The sequence below is a fragment of the Pollicipes pollicipes genome, unplaced genomic scaffold, assembly GCF_011947565.3.
Source record: "Pollicipes pollicipes isolate AB1234 unplaced genomic scaffold, Ppol_2.1 Scaffold_2555;HRSCAF=2994_pilon_pilon_pilon, whole genome shotgun sequence".
NCBI lineage: Eukaryota > Metazoa > Arthropoda > Thecostraca > Pollicipedomorpha > Pollicipedidae > Pollicipes > Pollicipes pollicipes.
In genome coordinates this window covers 31,592,023-31,612,565 of record NW_023596136.1, presented here as the reverse complement: position 1 = coordinate 31,612,565, position 20,543 = coordinate 31,592,023, and the positions used below count along the sequence as shown (strand labels likewise).

The 20,543-nt window shown below is 49.4% G+C and overlaps 1 protein-coding gene across 1 annotated transcript; it reads left to right on the top strand.

The window, feature by feature from the left end:
- The first annotated feature begins 575 nt into the window (after nucleotides 1-575).
- Nucleotides 576-19,376, top strand: LOC119100307 (atrial natriuretic peptide receptor 1). Its single transcript, XM_037223416.1, has 10 exons — nucleotides 576-620; nucleotides 5,068-5,271; nucleotides 7,770-7,890; nucleotides 15,210-15,387; nucleotides 15,707-15,850; nucleotides 16,446-16,590; nucleotides 17,086-17,191; nucleotides 17,707-17,786; nucleotides 18,941-19,038; nucleotides 19,334-19,376. The coding sequence occupies exons 1-10, from the start codon at nucleotides 576-578 to the stop codon at nucleotides 19,374-19,376; spliced, it is 1,164 nt and encodes a 387-aa protein (XP_037079311.1).
- The last annotated feature ends 1,167 nt before the right edge of the window (nucleotides 19,377-20,543 follow it).

Genomic DNA, 20,543 nt, shown 5'->3' with positions numbered 1-20,543 from the left:
AAATGGGCTAATTAGACCAATTTCTTTAAAGAGATTGCTCACATCAAATAATTGTGTATGACCCAAATATGTATAATAAGTGCTAGAGCTTTCTGTACAGCCTGTCTCGTAGTAACCAGGCCAAGTTTCGTTTCAATGTGTCCTTACTTTGAGTCATGTAAAAGCTTACGGTTGCTAGCCAGATTAATTTGTGTCCGCCTTTCTGTTAGACGCTATGCCTGTCATTGTTATGTTGCCACAAAATATTGGTCTTGACATGAACTCACCAGGAGATGAATATGAACGTGCAGTGCAAATGTCTTCATGTTTTGGGGAATTAGTAAACACGTAAAAATTGTAATAAGTGCGTTCTCGGAAAACTCAACGAAAAAGTGTGGAGGTAAAAACTTTGACCCATTCCTTCGAAGCTGAAGAGGCCGTTTACGGGTACTGGGCCGATACAAAGGCTTTTATCTAGACCTGGAAGATTGTAGCATCTTCTCCTGATTCATGGGGTACGTTTCTTTTCATCAGTCGCTGGGATCTGAGCAACAATGGAACGCTCTCTTTGGTAGTCCCAAGCCTCTTCAGCCTGAATGTCGTCGGCGCCGATCGTGACCGTTGTTACCGAGTGGAACCGGGTGTGAGCGTCTGTTACCAGGCCCGATGTTTTTCAGTCTTCAGCATACGGCTCAACACACCGTCGCATACCTCGTCTGCCGGTTATTGCCTCGCGCCAAAGCTGGTGCACATTCGGCGAGTTCGGCGGGGGGGGGGGAACTCAAGGATTAGGGGAAGTGGGCGGAAAGGTAAGAAGAAGGAGAGGAGAAGGGAAAAAAGGTGGCGTAGGCGACAGGGCAACTCCCAAACACCATATTGATATATGTTCCAGTCCACGGAGTCAAATGCATCACCTTGGTTTTGCTGTTTGAAATCGCGTGTTTGACTGGCAGGTATCGGACCCTGTCGCGCCCGGCGATTTCAACTGAGTTCCCCGGCACAGGCTACTAACTGAATTCGAGTTTGTAGGGGCGGGCTTTGTAGTTGCTGACGGCGGCAGGCATGTGATACTGCGCCGGCAACAGAGAAACTCTACCGCAGGACGAGTCTTCGGCGGCACAATCCTATGCGAGACGATGCTGGCCGTCCCGCCCTTAGACAATTGCAATGAACGTTCTTCCCGTTGCAGGAGTTGCATATACGACCACACATCAACCCTGCACACGATTCATTTACAGGATAGGCATTTAGCCATAGCTCCCAACGCAGTTGTAACTGAAGTTGACCTGGCGTTATGGCATGACTTTGGTCCAGACTGACCTTAGTGACCGGACAACATATTGATATTACGTTTAAACTGTTATGTAGAAGGCATTCCGCCATCATTATCGACATTATGGCAGCGCTTCGCAAATTGTAAAGTGCATTTGTGAGGAACATTATGCGTGTAGGTAAAACAACATTAATCACTTTATTTCTCAAAGAAGAAAGAGGAAATTGGAAAGATAAATGTGATATTTCGGCTACATCCGTTTATCAAAAAGAATTTCAACATCAAATTTCTTTGCCGATTTTACTCGATCGTTTGAGTTTTTTTTCCTAAAACAAAAACAGCTAGCCACAGTTTTTACAGACCACATACATGCAGGGGATTAAACAAGGAGCAATTGCCAGTCGTTTCTGCGATACAGTGGACGTGTGAGAACTAAAATGCGCGAAAAATACCTGTATATGCAAATTAACTCAAGTTAACAGGCGTCACGCATAACACATCATTTACTTCTGCAAGCGATTTCGAGCTAACAGGCACGTCGCATCACGCATCACTTTTACACGCAAACGATTTCAATTAAACAGACATCGTGCATCAAGCGTCAGACAACACTGCCACATGAAGGCGACTTTAAACCAGCGTGCATAACACATCAAGACACTAGTCACATTCAAATAATCGTCCATGACGAGTCCTGTACACTGAAGTCTGGTCGCCAACTTCCTATCAAAATAGATTCACCATTTTTTCTGTCTGGATGGTCCCGCACTTGGAAGATACCTTTGAGCTCTAAAGGGAAATGGTCCGTACTTCCTAGGATTTTAACCTTAGCGTGTTCTGTCAAAAAGATGGTCGCCGAAGAGTTCTTTTAATTATCTGTTTCGTTTTGAGCATCTCGCAGGTGTTCACCACAAATGAAACGAGTAGGATGCATGAACTTCTCAACATAGCCCATGCACTTTCCGTGTTTTTCGCGCAGTTTACGCTTGAATTGGTAAACCATGTTTCTTCACGTGCAAACCCCTTAAAACCCATGCATGCATATATGACACCCATCGCGCTCCGGGCACTTATGTTTCGAGACAATATATTTAACTAGATAGTTATTTAGCTCCTTATCGAGTGTGCCCGAGGAGGTGACAGATGGGGGGGGGGGGGGGGCGACATGAGCGCGTGGCCAGTTCCCGAGCAGGTTATTACATCGGGCCCCCGTCAAGAGCCCAGGGACCTCCATTCAAATAGAAAGTCCTAAGACCCAATAAAGAGGGGCCCCGAAAGATAAAGTGTGTCCGAGCGTCTTAACAGACAGGGCTTCTAACAAGTGCGTAGGGCCCTCCATTCAAATAGGAACCACTCAATACCCAATGCAGATGGCCTCCGAACGATGAAATGCACCTCAACAGCTTATCAGAAGAGGCCCGAAAAGAGCGTTAAGCCCTCCATTCAAATAAGAAGTATCCAAACCCTGTGCAGAGGGCCCCCGAAATATGGAGTGTACCCTAGCAGATTACCGGACGGCCCCGGACAGGAGTGCAGCGCCCTAAATTCAAAGGTGGTGAACAGATGGGGCCGCCGACAAGAGTGTAGGGCCATCCATTCAAATGTGAAATACCCACGGCATGTTGTAGAGGGCTCCGAATGATCGAGGGTGCCTGAGAATGTTAACAGATAGGGCCCCGTGAGGACCTCCACTCAAAAAGCAAGTATCCAAGACCCGACGTAGAGGTCACCCAACAATCGGATGCACCAGGAGCAGCTTATCAGAAGGGGCCGCAACAAAAGCATAGAGCGTAGGTCCCTCCATTGAAGTAACAAGTGCCCAAAACCCAGTGCGGAGGGCCCCCAAAAGATGGAGTGTACCCGAGCAGGTTATCAGATGGCCACGATATGAGCGCAGGGCCCTAAATTCAAACGCCAAGACTCAATGTGCAGGGCTCCCGGACAATCCACTTTGGCCAAAGAAGTTAACAGAGGGGACCCCAGACAAGGTGCGTAGGGCCTCCATTCAAATAGGGCTTCCCCAAAGCCCAATGTAGAGGGCCCCCGAAAGATCGAGTGTATCCGAGCAGGCTATCAGATGGCATTGACAAGAGCGTAGGTCCCTAAATTAAATTCACCCAATGTGCCGGCCGCTAAACAATTCAGTGTGCCGGAGCAGGTTAACAGATGGGGCCCCGACAAGTGTGCAGGGCCCTCCATTCAAATGGAAAGCACCCTGGACCCAGTTTCGAGGGTCCCGACCGACAGAGTGTGCATAAGCATGGTTAACGGATGCGCCCCCGACAAGAGCATAGCGCCCTAAGCAAGTGACATAAAATTGGAAGCGCCCTAGACCAATGCGGAGGGCCCATGAGCATATCGCAAGTGTGTCGGTAGGCGAGCCGAAACCAACGTAAAGGGCCCCCGAGCCACCGAGAATACCCGAGCAAGTTAACATGGGGGTCCCCTGCTATACCCCACAGAGCCTTTCTGGCGACTGGAAAGAATCCGTGGAAGGCCTCTGATTGACAACAGCGCCCGGCACGCTAGCAGGAACAGCACAGCAACAGTGTAGGGCCCTCCGAGCAAACGCAAAGCAGTCAGGGCTAACGTGGAAGGCTCCTTAACGATCGAAATGACCTTGCAAGTGGGCATATAGGTCCCCGGAAACAGGATAGGGCTCTGGACAGCGTGATAAGGCTTATAATTTCCAATAAACAACTCCTTTCCATTGTTGAAGATTTTTATCTTTTCTCGTGGGCCATTCACTTTCGTTTGCAACTCTTCTCGGTGGCCTGGAAATCCAATTTTTTTGTGTTTTGTCTTAAAAAACTGCACCTTTTTGGTCACCTACGGGCCCCTTCGGAGCCTATGGGCCACTTCGGGGTACCACGATGGGTCATGGGCCCCGTGACCACTCTCTCTGGATTCGCCCCTGACTCAATCAGTGGTGGGGGTTGGTGCGGGGGGAGGGGAGGAGAGGCCACAGCGGCCACGTGCCAATAATTAGAGGTCCAGGCGGAGAAAACAATGCCGCTGACTTGCTATTGGTGCATATATGTGGCATGCACTATCATATAAATACCGGTAGAATTGCGTTCTCTATTTCAGTTACACCTTGAGACACGTACAGGGTAAAACAAAGAACACCAAGCCACCCGAAACAAGGTGGTTAAAGTCCGGTTATTTTTGTTTCGAGGTAGGCCCTTCTACGCGACGTGGTTCACATCACATCCGGACAACTCGTAGATACCGGCTAGGCTTCGCCCCCGGCTAAATACAAGGAGCGTATGTCCAGAGCCGACGATATTGACGGAAAGGCCGGATGCCCGCGTGAGTCCTCATCATGACCGGCACCTGACCGTATAATGAAATTGATAATGGCTGAGCTTTGCGCAGCATGAACATCTTATAACTTTACTTAAATGCCCATGAACTGCTCCAGAAAAGCCGACGCAAGCGTGCAAAGTGGACACAAACAAAAGCCCACCGCCGTCCCGAGAATCGAACCCAACGCCCACTCATTACGAACCTATCAACACCCCGCGGCGCTACGCATCCTCGCGCATTTTTGTGTCGAGATAACTATCCGAGGGAAAACTATGACAGCGATGCTCACTGCGGATTGGAGGTGCCAGTTCGCCGGTGGCTCAAATTTGCGGGATGTGATTTGCGGGTTGCATCGGATCCAGTACTAGTTCTGACTGTTGATTGGCGGAGAACGCGTGCGATTGGTGGCTTGTGTTTGGCGGAGAGACGGCCTAGAATTTGCCATCGAAGCGTCTGCAGGCCGAGCTGTGACGTCATGGGCTGATAACCTGGCCGTCGTCCGGCAGATGCGCGAGTGCGTCAGCGAGAACCTTGTGCACCTGCACGGTGCACTGCAGCACGAGGGTCGGGTGTACTTTGTCACCGACTTCTGCTCCAAGGGCACGCTCGGCTGCTTCCTGCGCGAGAGCCCGCTCAAGCTGGACTGGTCGCTGCGGCGGTCCTTGGTCCTCGACATCATCAACGGTCTCGATTACCTGCACCACTCTGCGGTGAGCTTGGCCGCGTCTTGTGGTCATTGGTCGATGCGTGAACCACCTGGAACTGAGCTCTTGCGCTGCGCCACCAATGAACGGCTGCGACTAGTGGCACATCTCGAGCGTGGAGGAATGTAACATTGTGTTCGCACCATTCATCATCATCTGCCAGTCATAAGATTGTCGGTAGTACCTTTCTGTGGTCAAGAAAGATCACATAAATGAATGAACATTCAACGTGAACACGAACATCAACGTGAATAAACATTCCCTTCGAGAAAATATTCCACATTTGAAGATGCTGAATCGAGCATCGGATATGATTAAATGAGCTCACTTTAATCTTTTTGTATGGCTTTAATCTGGAATGGACTGCTCTAGATAACACAAGCTCTCTCTTAAGAATATATATATATATATATATATATATATATATATATATATATATATATATATATATGTATGTATGTGTGTGTGTGTGTGTGTGTGTGTGTGTGTGTGTGTGTGTGTGTGTGTGTGTGTGTGTGTGTGTGTGTGTGTGTGTGTGTGTGTGTGTACGCATCGTTCTGAAAAAACACCAGATGCGAACGACTCAACAATTTTAATTGTATTAACATTCATCGACGCATGCCAGCTGAATGGCAGGATTTAATGGCGTCATTATGGTATCAAAAATGCTTTGGTGACCTTGAAACAGTTTCCTCGAAGACGTCTCCACGTATTCGCGGGCGTGTAGCTCAAAAACTAAAAGGTTTTAGGTCTGGGAATGTTTTATATGTGAAGATATTGAAGTAAGCATAAGATATCATGAAACGAGCTCACTTATAACTGTTGGCATACTTTAAGAAAAAAAGACTGCTCTAGACCACACAATTTCTGTTTTTAGCAAAGATGCTCCTAGATACGTCATTGGTTGATTACGTCATCGTACCTTGCAGAATATTTAAGTTGTTCAGTGCATAGGCGAGGAATTATTCACATAGATAAGACAGTAGTATTAGCCCAACTCTTCGGAGAAAAACTAGGGGAATGGAGATATAGTTAGGTTGATATTTCGGCAACATGCCGTTAACGAAACAATACCAGAAGACATTGAAAGGCAGGTCACGACCGTTGTATCTGGAAATCGTGCTCAAGAACGCCAGATATGAATGACTCGACCATTACATTTTTTGGTCTTGATCACAGCGTCTCTTATGAACTGGCACAATTTGAATGGCGTTATTATGATGTCACGAATGCCAAGGTTCTCTTTAGACACACGCGCAAATAACTCCCCCACATGTTTCCGGCTTTTGAACTCAGGAGCCAGGGGGCGTCCGGTTATAAAAGGCGCATGGCCGTGAGATGCATCAAGAGGTCCTCCAAATAGCTCTTTCAGTTCAAGACCCTACACAAATGTGGAACGCTCCCTTTAAGAGTATACCATTACCTGTAAGTGAGATTAATTCGTAATATCGAATGACTGCCTTAATTTCTCCAGATTTTGAGCATTCCCTTGTTTGTACATTTTATCCGACCGCGTTCTCTGATACCGTTGCTGAAGACTGTTACGGAGTCTGATCACGGCACATGTCACGGCACGATGTATGTTCGTATAATTGTGTCATTATGGCAGGAAAGGCATACCTTTACTTCAAACAAGGTATGGCGGTATAGTTGTCTTCATTTCCCACATGAAGTGGGAAATCAGCGGCGGCACCTCAAAATCAGCCAAAACCACATCAGCAGCACCTTAAACTGGTGGGAACCGTGGAAGGTGTGAAACGGGGCACAGCCTGTAGACGGCACACATGATTCATACATCACCGCGGCAGTTGTAAAAATGGATTATGACGGTATCTTGCTTGCACTTTATCTCATTAGCAGTCGCCGGACTAATTTTTATCTCCGGGACATTATATTTTAAAGCTTTGGGATTGGGAAATGTTCGATCCTGACTAGAAAGCCGCATTATGTCTCGAATTGTCCCTCAAGGCTTGCATGCTCTCATTTGAAACAGTAATTTTCGCGGAGAGCTTTACGGAATAATTGTATATGTGTGCGCAATGACGGAATGGGCGGAATTGTGTCGGAATGACGAATGCGTCGTCGAAGCATCGCCCCTTCAGTGATGGTTGGAGGGGTACCATTTTGATCGTTATCTCTTCGAAACTTTCGATGAAGATGTTGGCATTCGTGGAACTGAATGAATCTGTTGGCTATTTCTTCGGTTCGCTGGTAGCAAGGTTCGTCTATTTGAAACAACACAGAACGTGGGCCGATCAATAATGCTGTTGATTTAATTCTTGTTCTCTCCAGTAGCATATTTTGCTCTCCAGCTTGTCCGGCAACATGGTTATGGTTTCAAGTCTTGGTACGTTGGCGAGCGGGCTCACCACATCCAAGCTGAGCACTTGCACGGCAGGTGTTGAGCGCGAGTCTTTTGATGACGCAGAGTGGGCTGAGTTTGTCACGTTCCCTGTGCTTCACGCCCTCTTGGAGTGTGCTGTGACCCGCTGTCTGCGCGGCAGGTCGGCTACCACGGCGCGCTGACCTCCAGCGCCTGCCTGCTGGACGGCAGGTTCACCATCAAGCTGACCGGCTTCGGCATGAGGGGCGTCCGCAGGCAGGAGCCGCGCATCCGAACCCCAGGTCAGCGTCTGCGGGTGTTGCCGCTATCGTAATGGCGTAATGCATGAGCGCATTGACGTATGTCAAGAGAATACGGTCAAACTGAAAAAGGTACAGCGAAGACGCTAAGATAGGTTCAAATTCACGCGACCAAAGATTACGAGTGTCAGCGTTAATAAACCAAAAATTACGAAGGGCTCAATTGTGTGCGTGCGTTAGGCCCGTCAGAGTTTTACCATCGTTCCTCTCGCAGGCGGTAACTTAGTTATTGAGTTTATTGGCGCTTGAACCGCATTGGCTACTTGTGCCCCACAGGCGGCAAAAGTGGATGGGCTGGCTATATTATTTACACACCATTTCAGGTCTATACCTGGTGTAACGATATTAAATCACACGTGGATGTGATATCTCATCTGATTCCGTGTCCGCATGTGTCGTCGCCCCATGTTGTTTAGTATTTTTATGTTTGGTTTTGATGAACCACAGCCGGCGGGCTGGCTCTGGCCCGTGTGCGCTTCAAAGGAAATTTCAAATGATCGCTGGGACGACTGAAATGAGGGGAAGTACATGGAGAATACACATGGAAAACATTGTGTGCCCGCAATGCTGTCAAACTGGGAACGTCGAGATCGGAATCTACATAGGCATTGCACATACTTCATGCGGCACTTTTCGAGTACTTAACAATAGCTATGCGAACTGCAGAACTGGATTTTTCGTAGACCATCAGGTTGTCATGTGCTTTACTTTGGGTAAGCTTGTGTGATGTGTTATCACCACGGCTTTGCTGCGGTGAGGTAGTGGGAATAGCAGTTTTAATGAGGACACCTCGCACAGTGGTATTGCTTTGATGCGATTGTACAATATGCCGTTCAAGCCCCTGTTTGGGCGCGGTAGGCCACTCATTCGGTAACGCTAGCTATAGATTTACCGGCTCTCACCGGCATTCCAGATATGTGTCGGACGTCGGTGGTCAGACAATACGACACTGAAATTGATTGCATATTGTGGCAGATTGGTCTATCGTCCGGAATGTATCAAATTCAGTGCTACTCATCCCGAGGAAGAGCCAATAACCGACCGAAAGATGCCGGGAAATTCCGCTTGGAATGCATGTCGCTGAGGTCTAAATCACAGGGCTGTTGGCAAGTGGAAACGCACGATCATATCACGAAAACACTGCTGACCAATGCAATACAGAAAGCGCGTTTTATGAATGAAAAAGGACTTTGTAAAAAATATGCTATGGCGCATGTACGCTCACGCTCAGTAAAATCGTGTCAATTTCCATTGCGTCCACGCCGCACGAGGCAGTCGAACCAGCTACACGATGGCGTAGGAGAACGATGGCGTAGGAGAACGATGGCGTAGGAGAACGATGGCGTAGGAGAACGATGCAATATCAATATTGAATATGGGAAAATGAGAGAAATTTGTGGAAAAACGGCTGTCTTGTACCCTCCTTTTTAAAACATCAGATTGTTCACCTCGGCGTGATTTCCTAAGGGGTTGAAATGAATCGACCAAAAATGAACTGGGTAAGAGCGAGGAAATGTGCAAAGTTTGTGTAGTTTGAAAACATGATGTCGTCGCTCGTGCGGCTATTTTCGAACCAAAAGGGATTGGACGCTCAGTGAACACAGAAAAAGCAAGTACGTCAAGCCATGCAATTATTAAAATGAGTTCGTCGCTTAAACCCCCCGATCCTGTGATCGACTGGGGATAGCTGAACAAAAAACTAACAATCTATCGACGCAGCATCCTAAGGCCTAAGTGGTTGGTAAATCGGACCAAAAGGAATGACCACGGCCATATGTTTTTGCGTTTTTCGCTCATTTCGTTATTGAGCACACGAACTGGAGCGATCCGTTTTTCCAGGAAAGGCGTACAGGAGCTACTTGGGGATCCCTAAAACGATTTGTGATATAGCATAGCTCATTTCCTGGAGAATACATCGTAAACAAGCACCGAGGACCCAGGCGTTTGATAGTTTCACGAATAACTAGGCCGACGACAGTCAGACGTAATGTGTTTCGAACAGTCAGCTTGGCACGTCGGAGTGGCGCCCGACGTCACCACCCTCATGACGGCTAACAGTGATACTTGCCATTGGCACCTTTATGTAGTGTATCGTCCGGAAGATGGCGAGTTGCACGTGGTTTTGAGGACTAGGGGCGGGTGCAGTGCTCCATAGCGTTTCAGCTGCTTTTTCAGGATTTGCATGACGGCATGTGTTTTCACGCTCGCGGTGTATGCTCGTAACAGTGTCGTGGTTGTATTGCCTAACTGGCCGCCCACCACGCACACACAGCAAAAAACTGTTCCTGGTTCTTGTTGCTAATTGTTTTAGGCATGATCGTGAAAGCCTCATGGTGCGTGCGACAATAACAAGGTTTGCTCATATGCTCAGCACATATTACTCCTGACAGACGTGTGACAATCAGTGGATACCTTAAAGTTAGACCACACACCTTCATCATCATTCAGGCATCTCCTCAATCCAAGCAGTTAGAATCTGCGACACTGATGATTTATCATGACAAATTCCCATTGAGCTCCCATTTTTTTAAAAAAATCCTGGCCTGCTCCTCTGCTTATGACATGCCTAAGTGGTACAATGGAGATCTGCCAGCCTCATTCAATGGGAACTGTAGTTGTGCTGGCCCGCCTGGCAGCCTGCATTGAAAGATCCCCCCACTTACGCATCGCTGCACACCGACCGCAAGCATACGAGTTATGTAGTGCTGCCCGCTTGCGTTCACCACTGACCCCTGCAGTGTCACTGAACCGCCTGAAAAACGCGGCCTGCAAATGTGCAATATCTTCCGTCAAGTGCCTTAACTCAGGCTGCAGTTTGGTAAGCCCGGTTACGTGAGCCAAATATGAAGACTTCGACTCACACCATTGGGGTAACAATGGTTCGTACGTACGTTCGTCGTTCGGCGTAATACGCCATTTGCCACGAAGATTGATAAGCCTTCAGCCGTCGCCTTGTCCTGTAAAACAGTGTTAACCCCCGAATTGCAGCTTAAAATCAAGCAACAATTTTGCACCAACTTTTGTCTAGCCGAGCACGCTGCTGAGTGCACTGAGTGCGCTAACCACAGAGGAGCCGTCACGTCTGCTGGCTGAACTAAACCCGAACTACAATCACGTAGCGTTCATGAGCAAACGTTCGCACGCGGAGGTTCTTGTGCGGTGATGTACAGTAATGACCACAATTCCTCCTCTACAAAATTTGTCATCTATTAATTTGTGCGTGATATAATGTTATAGTTAAGAGTTCCAGGTAGACCCTAAAGATCAGAGGATTGGGAATGTGTCATGTTATTTTACGACGCAGAAGGAACTAAATGCGCGCGCTTGCGGCGCGCCATGGTTGGTGTACGGTAAAATATTTTTGTTGCATTCCCGATTGAGGCTCCTGCATACGCCGATGTAATGAAATCCCGTAAAACGTTGATCTACCGTGTCCTAAATTGGGCGGTTTTAGCTCAATCTCCTACCAACGCATCATATGGCACTCGCGAGAAACGGTGAAGTCACGTCTCGTGTTCCGGAGCTCGTGACCCTCCGCAGTCTAGACAGAAACGTACAGACATCCCCAAACCTGTGCCCGTCCCTGTTCTCGGCGCACTTTCGTCGCGGTCGAGCTGTTTTGGGCGCGTATACCTGTGGCCCCGGGCTATCGGGATGTCTCAACTGACACGCTTGGAGAATCTGCAAGGTGGGACTGCGAGCAGAAGCACCCAAACCCGGGAGTGGTTGCCCCGTGGCAGGCCGGTAACCTGTATTTTGCACGGAAGAAACCTGACGTTTTGCAATGATTTGAGTTTTGAGTGGTTGTGGCTAAGGTATCCTAAAAACGCAAATATTGTGGGTGGGTATCAGTCGCAGTCAATGAGGCCTTACGCCTGCATTGGTTTCACGACCTCACTTCCCTCTGTTTAGGCACCGACAGATCTTATATCATCTTATGGGACGCTCGCTCTCGCTTGCGTAAAACTGGATCCGCGGGTCTGTTTCGCATAGGCCACCCAGATTTTGTGTATGACATTCCTGAGCACTCATTCACCCGGCAGTCCTCAGTTGGACGTGCGACATGTTTGCCGACCCGACAGACATGGTGACTGTGTCATAGCCGAACGAACCAAGGGACTTTAGTAGGGTCGCTGGTCCAAAATACCTTGACGGGGCTCTTGGAGAATGGATGGGAATGTATCCTCAAAATGTTAGGACAGCTGCCACCAACGAAGTCACATTCACGCGTCTAATATTCGTCGATGAAACAATAACAAGGCGAGCACCCGAAGTCAACAGGGGTTCGAAAGCTCTGTGTTACTTTGATATATACGACCAGCAATCAGATAAGGTGCTGTGATGGCATCTCCTAGCGCGTCGGCGCTTGGCGCCCAGCGTCGGCGCATCTCCTGAACCAAGTTCTGAAGGGATCCTATGCACATGTGATTATGAGAGTGGTGCCGTAAAAAAATACCGGATATAGTGCTGACAAGCCTCCGCATTACTGCATTCTGGGTAAGCGACGCTGTGACGTCATGCTCGGACAAAATGATATGGCACCAATGTTACGGCGGCGTGAAAATGCTGTTTTTAGTAGGCCAACTTACCTATGAATATTTCGATAAACCGGATTTTTTCGACCTAGGACATTCAATAAAGAATTTTCAGCTGGGAAATGGCGTTGGTTTGCACCAGAGCTACAAAATTCTTCCTGAAATGTGGTTCCAGCCTGCACCCGACAGAGAGATAGGGTAACCTATTTATCAGTGATTCATTCCAAGGAACGGTAGCCGGAAGTGCTTAGGAAACAGTCTGTGTAAAAGGGTTCAACATGTAACAACAACAGCATGGGGCGGAGATGAGAGACGGCGGCCCAGACGGGTTTGCAGCACCCTGGGACGAGTATTCATAATTTGAATGCACATACTATAGCCTCAGGAGGGGCGTTGCCAGAGTGGATGCAGGGTTGACTTATCCTAATGGGGACAGTGAAGGGTGAACCCGGGAGTCGTAAATGCAGAGCGCGCCGTCTCAGTTCAAGATAGCAAATTTTCCTATAAAATGGGACGGTTTCTGGCAAGTTTTACAGTTTCTGCCATTCAAATAGTGGTGGCCCATATCTCAGCTGGAAATAGTCTTGAGGATATGTAAGAGTGGTCGGGGTATTATTACCTGCGTTCCTTTTCACCTAGCCCATCCGACTTTATGGATATGCAAGTTAACCAACGACTAGGAAGGTCATGGTAAAGTAACAGCGAAATTTTTGGCACCTGACTTCCTCACATTACCATATTTTTACATTTCGCTCCATATAGGTGCCACAGTACCACGATGAATGGACAATTTTTGTCCATTTATTAATTTAATGTAAAAGTTATACATCATATTCATTTTCAAAATAAATGTTAATTTCCCAAAGAGGCATTGCACACAAATGTTCAGGTACGTCAACTATGGCGCATATGGCGCGGGTATTGGACCTAGAAAAAGTTGTTTAGTAGGATCTATCTTTGGTAGTAGATCGTAGTACTGATTTGTCTCTGGAAGGTTAAAACGCAAAACGTTCAGTATCTATTAACACAACATTAAAATGAAGACGTAGAACAGAACTGCTGCCCAGTTCATTGAGGAAATATCCGTTCGTTATCACGTTGCTGGTATCTACTAACCTTTGCGTAGTATCAACCAAAAACCACACCGCGGGCTACGAAACTTCAGTCCCATGGTGATGTCACGTCCCCGTATACTTCTCCAGCAGCCTTGGTTCTGACTAAATTATGGCCATACGCCGAAACTTCTCTTTTGGGGCGGGTGGGAGTTGGTTTGTCCGCATTTAAGTCAAAAAAGATACGAACGTTTACATGTTGAGATTACTCTTAAATGTATAATTTAGGGAGGAAAATACTCCGGCACATTGTCGTTGTAATCTGCTCTCGATTTGTCTTAGACATACCTAAGCTTATTCTTTTTCGTATTTATCATGCACGTGACGGATTATTTAGACAACACAATTTGGCGCATCTGCTGCTAGAGATCTCCTCACAATTTTGAGTATCTGTCATCTAACGGTGTCTGAGGACTCGGTGACGCCCCACATATACCTAGCGCGTGCCTTTCCAGATCACCTGCTGTGGACGGCACCGGAGTACCTGCGTGACTTCAGTCGACCCAGCACGCCCTCTGGCGACATATACTCCCTCGGGATCATACTGCAGGAGATCACTACGAGAACCTTGCCGTACGGACATCTGCATGACCATCTCATGCGTCAGCTCAGTAAGGCGCTCTCTGTTCAATTTGGAACTAGCTGTGTGTTGTTTCCCCGCCTGGTTGGCTAGGTTGGGATAAAAACCAATTACAAAAGGTCTCTAAACATTGGGCAGAGCCGAATTTGCTTTCGCCTATTTGGCAATGTCGATGACGTCTTGGAGGATAAGATTTGCTCCTTAATTCATTCGATATCGACACCCCTTTAAACCTGGTGCAAAATCTTCAATTGTAATCAATCTAGGCTTACAAGCAATACAGGAGCGGCTTGTATGTTGCGACCCACTGTTTTTCTTAACAGGCTAGCTCGTAGGGCTGTTGCAGAAGCTCAGGTTCAGGCCAGGGCAAGCTCGTCACGAAAAAAAACAGAATCAGGTCAGGCCGCAGGTTGACGAAAAAGGGCCACCTGGACGTAAATCAAATGCGGAAAGCAAATGGCGATAGTATACCGATACTAGCAAAGCAATTATGCTCATGAAGCTCGTGTCAAGGGGAGCATTGGGGCTCGTGCAATCTGCAAAAAATCGAACGGACTGGCGTTCCAAAACTGGCTGCTGGGTGCTCGTATTTTTTTTTGGGGGGGGGGAGGATCACGTCTTCTTACCAGGTTCTTGCAGTGTAGACATGAAGTATTCCTTGCAACTGTTAGCATGCAGCAACCAGAAATAAATTTAACTGCTGTTCGGAGCTGGGGGGGGGGGGGGGGGATGGCGCCTTGTATGTCTCCGTACGGGGCTTGCCCCCTCCGCTCCTCCCCTCCTGCTCTCAGTTTTACTCCGGCACATTGAATGTGTCGCAGCAAAACATTCAAACATCCTTCCTAAGTAGCGGAGTGGCTGAAAACAACAATTATCTTCTATATTTCGGGAAGCTCCGGTCTCCATCACATAATCATCTGCCTCCAGAAAAATGCCATGAAACCTCACTCGATGACAGACGACCCATACCTCCATCGGCCGACGCTGGCTCCGCTCCTGCTCCGACCCTTGGCCGGGACGGAGCACGACCGCGGCCGACTGCCGGCCGGTTGAACGGCGTCGGCTCTCCGGCAGGCGTGTCCGAGATCCTGCAGTGGGTGCGCGCCGGCACGACGCCGCCGTACCGGCCGGACGTTTCCCGCGACGACTGCGACGACGTCCTGTTCGAGATGATGCGCCTCTGCTGGGCGGAGAACCCCAGCGAGCGGCCGCGCTCCGCCGACCTCCGGCGCCAGCTGAGCAGGATCGTCACGTAGGCACTTCGCCGTGCCGTCAGCTGCTGTTGAGGCTTTAGACTGGCCATAAGGCGGCCGGATTTTTGCCTCAGCAACATGCTATGTTCTCACAATCCTTTAGACAAGGAGAAGATTGTTTGAGGATGCTCCGCATTTTAGCAACTTCCTTAAAGCAGGAAGGATTGCACTCGCGTGGCGCCTTCGTCATTTTACCTCAAAGCATATTTACATTTCCAAACATATCTGCTCTCTGACATCTCCCTCCAATTTGCTGCCTCGTGCAGGCTGTTCGCGGCGCGACCCGTCCCGTCACGTCATTTGATGGCTCTCCTGCAGGACCAGCTCGAGTGTGGTGGACGACCTGCTGCAACGCATGGAGCGCTATGCCAACAACCTAGAGGAGCTGGTGGTAGAGAAGTCGGCCGCTTTTCTCGAGGAGAAGGGCCGCTCTGAGGAACTGCTGTACCAAGTGCTTCCCAGGTGGGTGGATGATTCTTCGGTGACCTGGCTGCCTGTCGGTTGGTCGACTGGTCCGTTGGTTGGTCGCCTTGCAGGTTTTTCGGTTGGTTGACTGCTTGGTTATTTGGTTGGTTAGCTGACTGTTTGTTGGGTTTCTTTATTTGCTCTCCTAGACCAGTTAGTTCTTGGGTTAAATGAAATTGGCGGATGGACTTGTGCGTTATCGCAAGTGGTTCGCGGCTCCATTCGGAATGAATGGTGGAGCTTTCGACCGACAATACGACGACTCGTGGCCCGGCGACCCCCAACAGCCTGACCCTCGGAACCGAGTCGGGAACGGTCACGCTTGGACGCGCTTCTGTAGCTACATCCAGGGAGCGGCACTGCTGATTTGAGGAGCGAATGGCACTCGCCTCTCTGGAACGTTGAAGCCTTTTCCAAAGCACGCTTCGTCCACATTCCATCCCAATCTCGTCACCGCTGATGCCAACACCATAAGCACGTCCGACTGGCTCGCCAACTGGCCGGGAGGGCTGCGCCGCGCACATTCCACCGCCGCAGCCGCGTGCTCTCGCTGTGACAAGTCACCTCACTTGTGCGCCGCCCTGCTGACCAGGTACATCGCCGAGCAGCTGAAGCGAGGCCACCAGGTGCGGCCCGAGAACTTCGAGTCCGTCTCCATCTACTTCTCCGACATCGTCGAATTCACCGCGCTCTCGGCGAGCAGCACGCCACTCGAGGTCACCGCGGGTCGCGGCGGGGTGGGGTTAGGGTGGGGAGGGGCTTCGAATTTCGAAGACCATAAGTGAAGGGAGAGATAAGAGGTGTCTGGCTGGCGCCGTGGTCTGTCGCTTTGAGAACAGAACATGTGGTGCATCGAGGTAAAATAGTGACACGTGTTTGTCTAAACGCCGCCGGCCGGCGGCCCGATAACGTAAATCAAATACAAGAAATGGTCTGCAGAAATCGTCTAGGGATGGTCTCCAGGCCAAGGCTGGTCAGAACTCGAGACCCACGTCGTTGTAGCAATTCAAGATGTAAGAGAATAACTGCAGCTGCGGAGATCTGAGCTCTGTGTTCTCATTTGTTGGAAGCAGTCAAAGTGGTATGCGATTGAACACGTGAAGACGTAGCACTGAGTCGGAATGCTGTAGACTGGCCGTGACGATAAAGCATTTACACGAGCTTATAATGCCGTGGGTGCCTTCATGTGCGATCCTTTCTCCTCATTTGAAAGTTCTCTCTCTTCATTTCAGATCGTGGACATGCTGAACAGCCTTTACACGGTGTTTGACCAGATAATATCCAACTACGACGTGTACAAGGTGGAGACCATTGGTGACGCGTACATGGTGGTCTCGGGTAAGCTGGTCGTGGAGATGACCTGGGGATATCTGGAGCCTTATTCTGCTTTGTTTATATATGTTGCCGTCATGTTGTAGTGGATCGAGCCTCGGGCCATCTCCTCAAATGCGTGGGCGAAGAACAGAGAAGGCAATGCTATTAGTTGACCCATTGCAAGCTACATCCTGACAAAAATAAACAAAATTACAAAGCCAGACACTTAAGGCTTTTAAGAGGTGTTTTCTGAAGTGATGAATCTATTGGTGGCAAAACGTCCAATGAAAGACCTCGTTAAGACCTGCTTTAGTATCCTTTAGTTGAAGCTCTTAGGGGAGTGAAGGGGAATGTGGCCGAATAGATAAATAATGATGCTACGTATTAAGCATTTAGAGCTCTTTCCTCCCCTGCAACCCACCCTGCCGCCAAAAAGTCTCTACTAGTCCCCGTCCTTACTGCCGCATAATGTCAGCAAATGCATGCCCCGATAGATAACACATCTCTTTTGATGCGACTAATGCGATTTCTCGACGCAGGATTGCCAGTCCGAAACGGCAACCTGCACGGGCAGCAGATCGCGCTCATGTCCATCGCGCTACTGGAGGCTATTAAAAAGGTAATTGCTAATAACAGCTATTGTTTACTGAAACACTTATCAGCTGCACAACTGTCAGCGGTAGTGAAAAGTAACTCTGACCCAGCGTCTACCTCCCCACCGGCTTCGGTGCTTTCAGTATGGTGTGTCTTGGCCTGGTCTTAATATCGTGTCAATTTGATTTGATTTTGTGACTAGAAACAATGCTATTGCGCGGACTGGGTTCGTGCTATTAAAGTAGGCAGTTGTTTCAGCACCTTTATGACCTACAAAATCCTAATTCGTCACCATCGTCTGCAATACGAATGCAGCGCACTCCAACATCTGAGTGCGCCGCCACCCACACCTGCTCAAATGTTTCGCATTGGAGCGGGTCTTGTCTATATCGGAAGGTCTGCGCACTTTTCCAACATAGACGTGAGACCTTGTCCAGCATTGGGAGTCAGAGTCAGCGTGATCTATCATTTCTGTGCACCACTGTAGGACTTGCCGTTTAGCTTGTCCAAATTTTGTCGTCCCGGCCCGTCGAGCTTCCCAGCTTCTGCCCCCATCCCCCCCGTTAAAGGGAGTGTACAACATGTCGATGGGGTTTTGGACTGAAATAGCTGTCTTGCAGATCATCGGTACATTTCACAGCCCTGGCCCTCTTAAGACCTAAATCGCTCTAGTTTCTGAGCTAGACGCCTGGGAAGATATGCAGACTATTTCGGCGAGACTATTTCAAGGTCATGCAGGGATCCATGACGCAATAATAACGCCATCTAAAGCCAGCTATTCCATTAGTCAAGGCGATCGAGGCCAACACCGATATAATTATTGAGGCGCTCATATCTGACGTTCGCCAGCACGATTTCCAGACATAACGGCCGTCAATTGACTCCCAATCGATGTTCTGCCAGGCACCATGACGTAATCAAACTATGATGTAATGAGGAGCATATTCACTAAGCAGAGAGATTCTATTGTCTAGAGGAGTCTTCTCCTGTTAAAGCACACCAATAGTTACAAGTGCGATTATTCCATCATGTCTGATGCTTGCTTCAACGTCCTCAAATGTGGAACACTCCTTTCAAACGCATCGGTGAGAGCGGCACGCACCACCCACGCATGCCCATGCGACGACCGTTCGGCACGGCAGCCACCTCTCTCGTGTGACGGACGTCACCTGGCCACAGTTTCGCGTGCCGCACCGTCCGACGTACAAGCTGCAGCTGAGGATCGGCGTGCATACTGGTCCGGCGGCGGCCGGCGTCGTCGGCCTCAAGATGCCCCGGTGAGTAAGCCGAGCCCGGCTGCTCGGCGGGGCCGCCCGCCCAGCTGGAGCGGCGCTCAGCGAGCGGCGGGAGCTGTGGGCCGAGCCCGGCTGCTCGGCAGAGCCGCCCGCAGAGCGGCGCTCAGCGAACGGCGGGAGCGGTGAGCCGAGCCCGGCTGCTCGGCAGAGCCGCCCGCAATACGGCGCTCAGCGAAAGTGGGAGCGGTGAGCCGAGCCCGACTTCTCGACAGAGCCGCCCGCAGAGCGACGCTCAGCGAACGGCGGGAGCTGTGAGCCGAGCCCGGCTTCTCGGCAGAGCCGCCCGCAAAGCGGCGCTCAGCGAACGGTGGGAGCGGTGAGCCGAGCCCGGCTGCTCGGCAGACCCGCCCGCAGAGCGGCGCTCAGCGAACGGTGGGAGCGGTGAGCCGAGCCCGGCTGCTCGGCAGACCCGCCAGCAGAGTTGCGCTCAGCGGACGGTGGGAGCTGTGAGCCGAGCCCGGCTTCTCGGCAGAGCCGCCCGCAGAGCGGTGCTCCGCGAACGGTGGGAGCGGTGCACGGGCGCCGCCGAGGGGTTGGGTTCTTCGTTCATGTTGGGTTTGGCTCGGTTTGCATGGGAAGTCCATATGCTGTGCAGTGCATGAAATATGGTCCTAAAATACTCTCCTCTGCGCTCATTGCCTTTTGTCGCCACCCCCAGCATTTGTTTGTTTGATCTGTGGATAAATCTGTGAGAGGAATTCGCCATGGTATGACTTTCATCATCAGTTATTTGCTGTGATTGAAGGACTTCACAGGTTGGTTAAAAGTAAAAGTTTCCATATGGAATGGGTAACGGGTTGGATTGGGCGCAGATTCAGGGAAAATGACCTGTGCGGATACTGGTATGGGTGAGAGTAGGTGTAAGAAAAGTGCCTTTTCCGTCATTGATGGCATTTTGAACCGTTTTACCTGTGTCCCAAACTGTTGCATTATAACTCTAAATGCGATGAACCACACAAAAGACAACTGAAATGCAATGCGGCATAACCATCAAACATTTTTGGCTCGGGAGTCCATTTGCACGAAGTATTATCTGCTGGCCGTCAAACACTGAATGATGGCTTAGACTAGATTTATAAAATTGTCGGATAGAGATATACTTAACATTACCAGTCTAGAGGCGCGTAGTTTCCTATTCAGTTGGGGGGGGGGGGGGGGAGGGGAGGGGAGGGTTGTGCCTCCTGTCCAGGAATGAAGTTGCCTATTTGTCTTTATTATTTGTATTCCTGATTTTCCATTAATCATCATTTTTAAGGTTCAGCCCTCCCCAAAGTAATTTTGAGACACCACGACCTCCTTTCAAGCTCTCAAAAGAGAGTGTGTCAAACCCGGGGAGAAAACTGTTTGAAGTGCATTTCGGAAGCAGGCTCAGCCATTTTTCGTGCCCCTTCCCTTCCTCATCCCCATGTATTTTGCAAAACTGCATCCCTGTAGCCCTACATTTACCAACAGCATGGATCTACAAGCACCTGCGAACAATATCACTC

What these genes read in the sequence shown, in the direction of transcription:
- LOC119100307 (XM_037223416.1), top strand. Translation starts at nt 576, where the DNA reads ATGTCGTCGGCGCCGATCGTGACCGTTGTTACCGAGTGGAACCGG. An exon ending in CGCGTACATGGTGGTCTCGG is followed by an intron (nt 17,192 to 17,706) that starts GTAAGCTGGTCG and finishes TTCTCGACGCAG; the next exon opens with GATTGCCAGTCCGAAACGGC. An exon ending in GTCGGCCTCAAGATGCCCCG is followed by an intron (nt 19,039 to 19,333) that starts GTGAGTAAGCCG and finishes GCTTCTCGGCAG; the next exon opens with AGCCGCCCGCAAAGCGGCGC.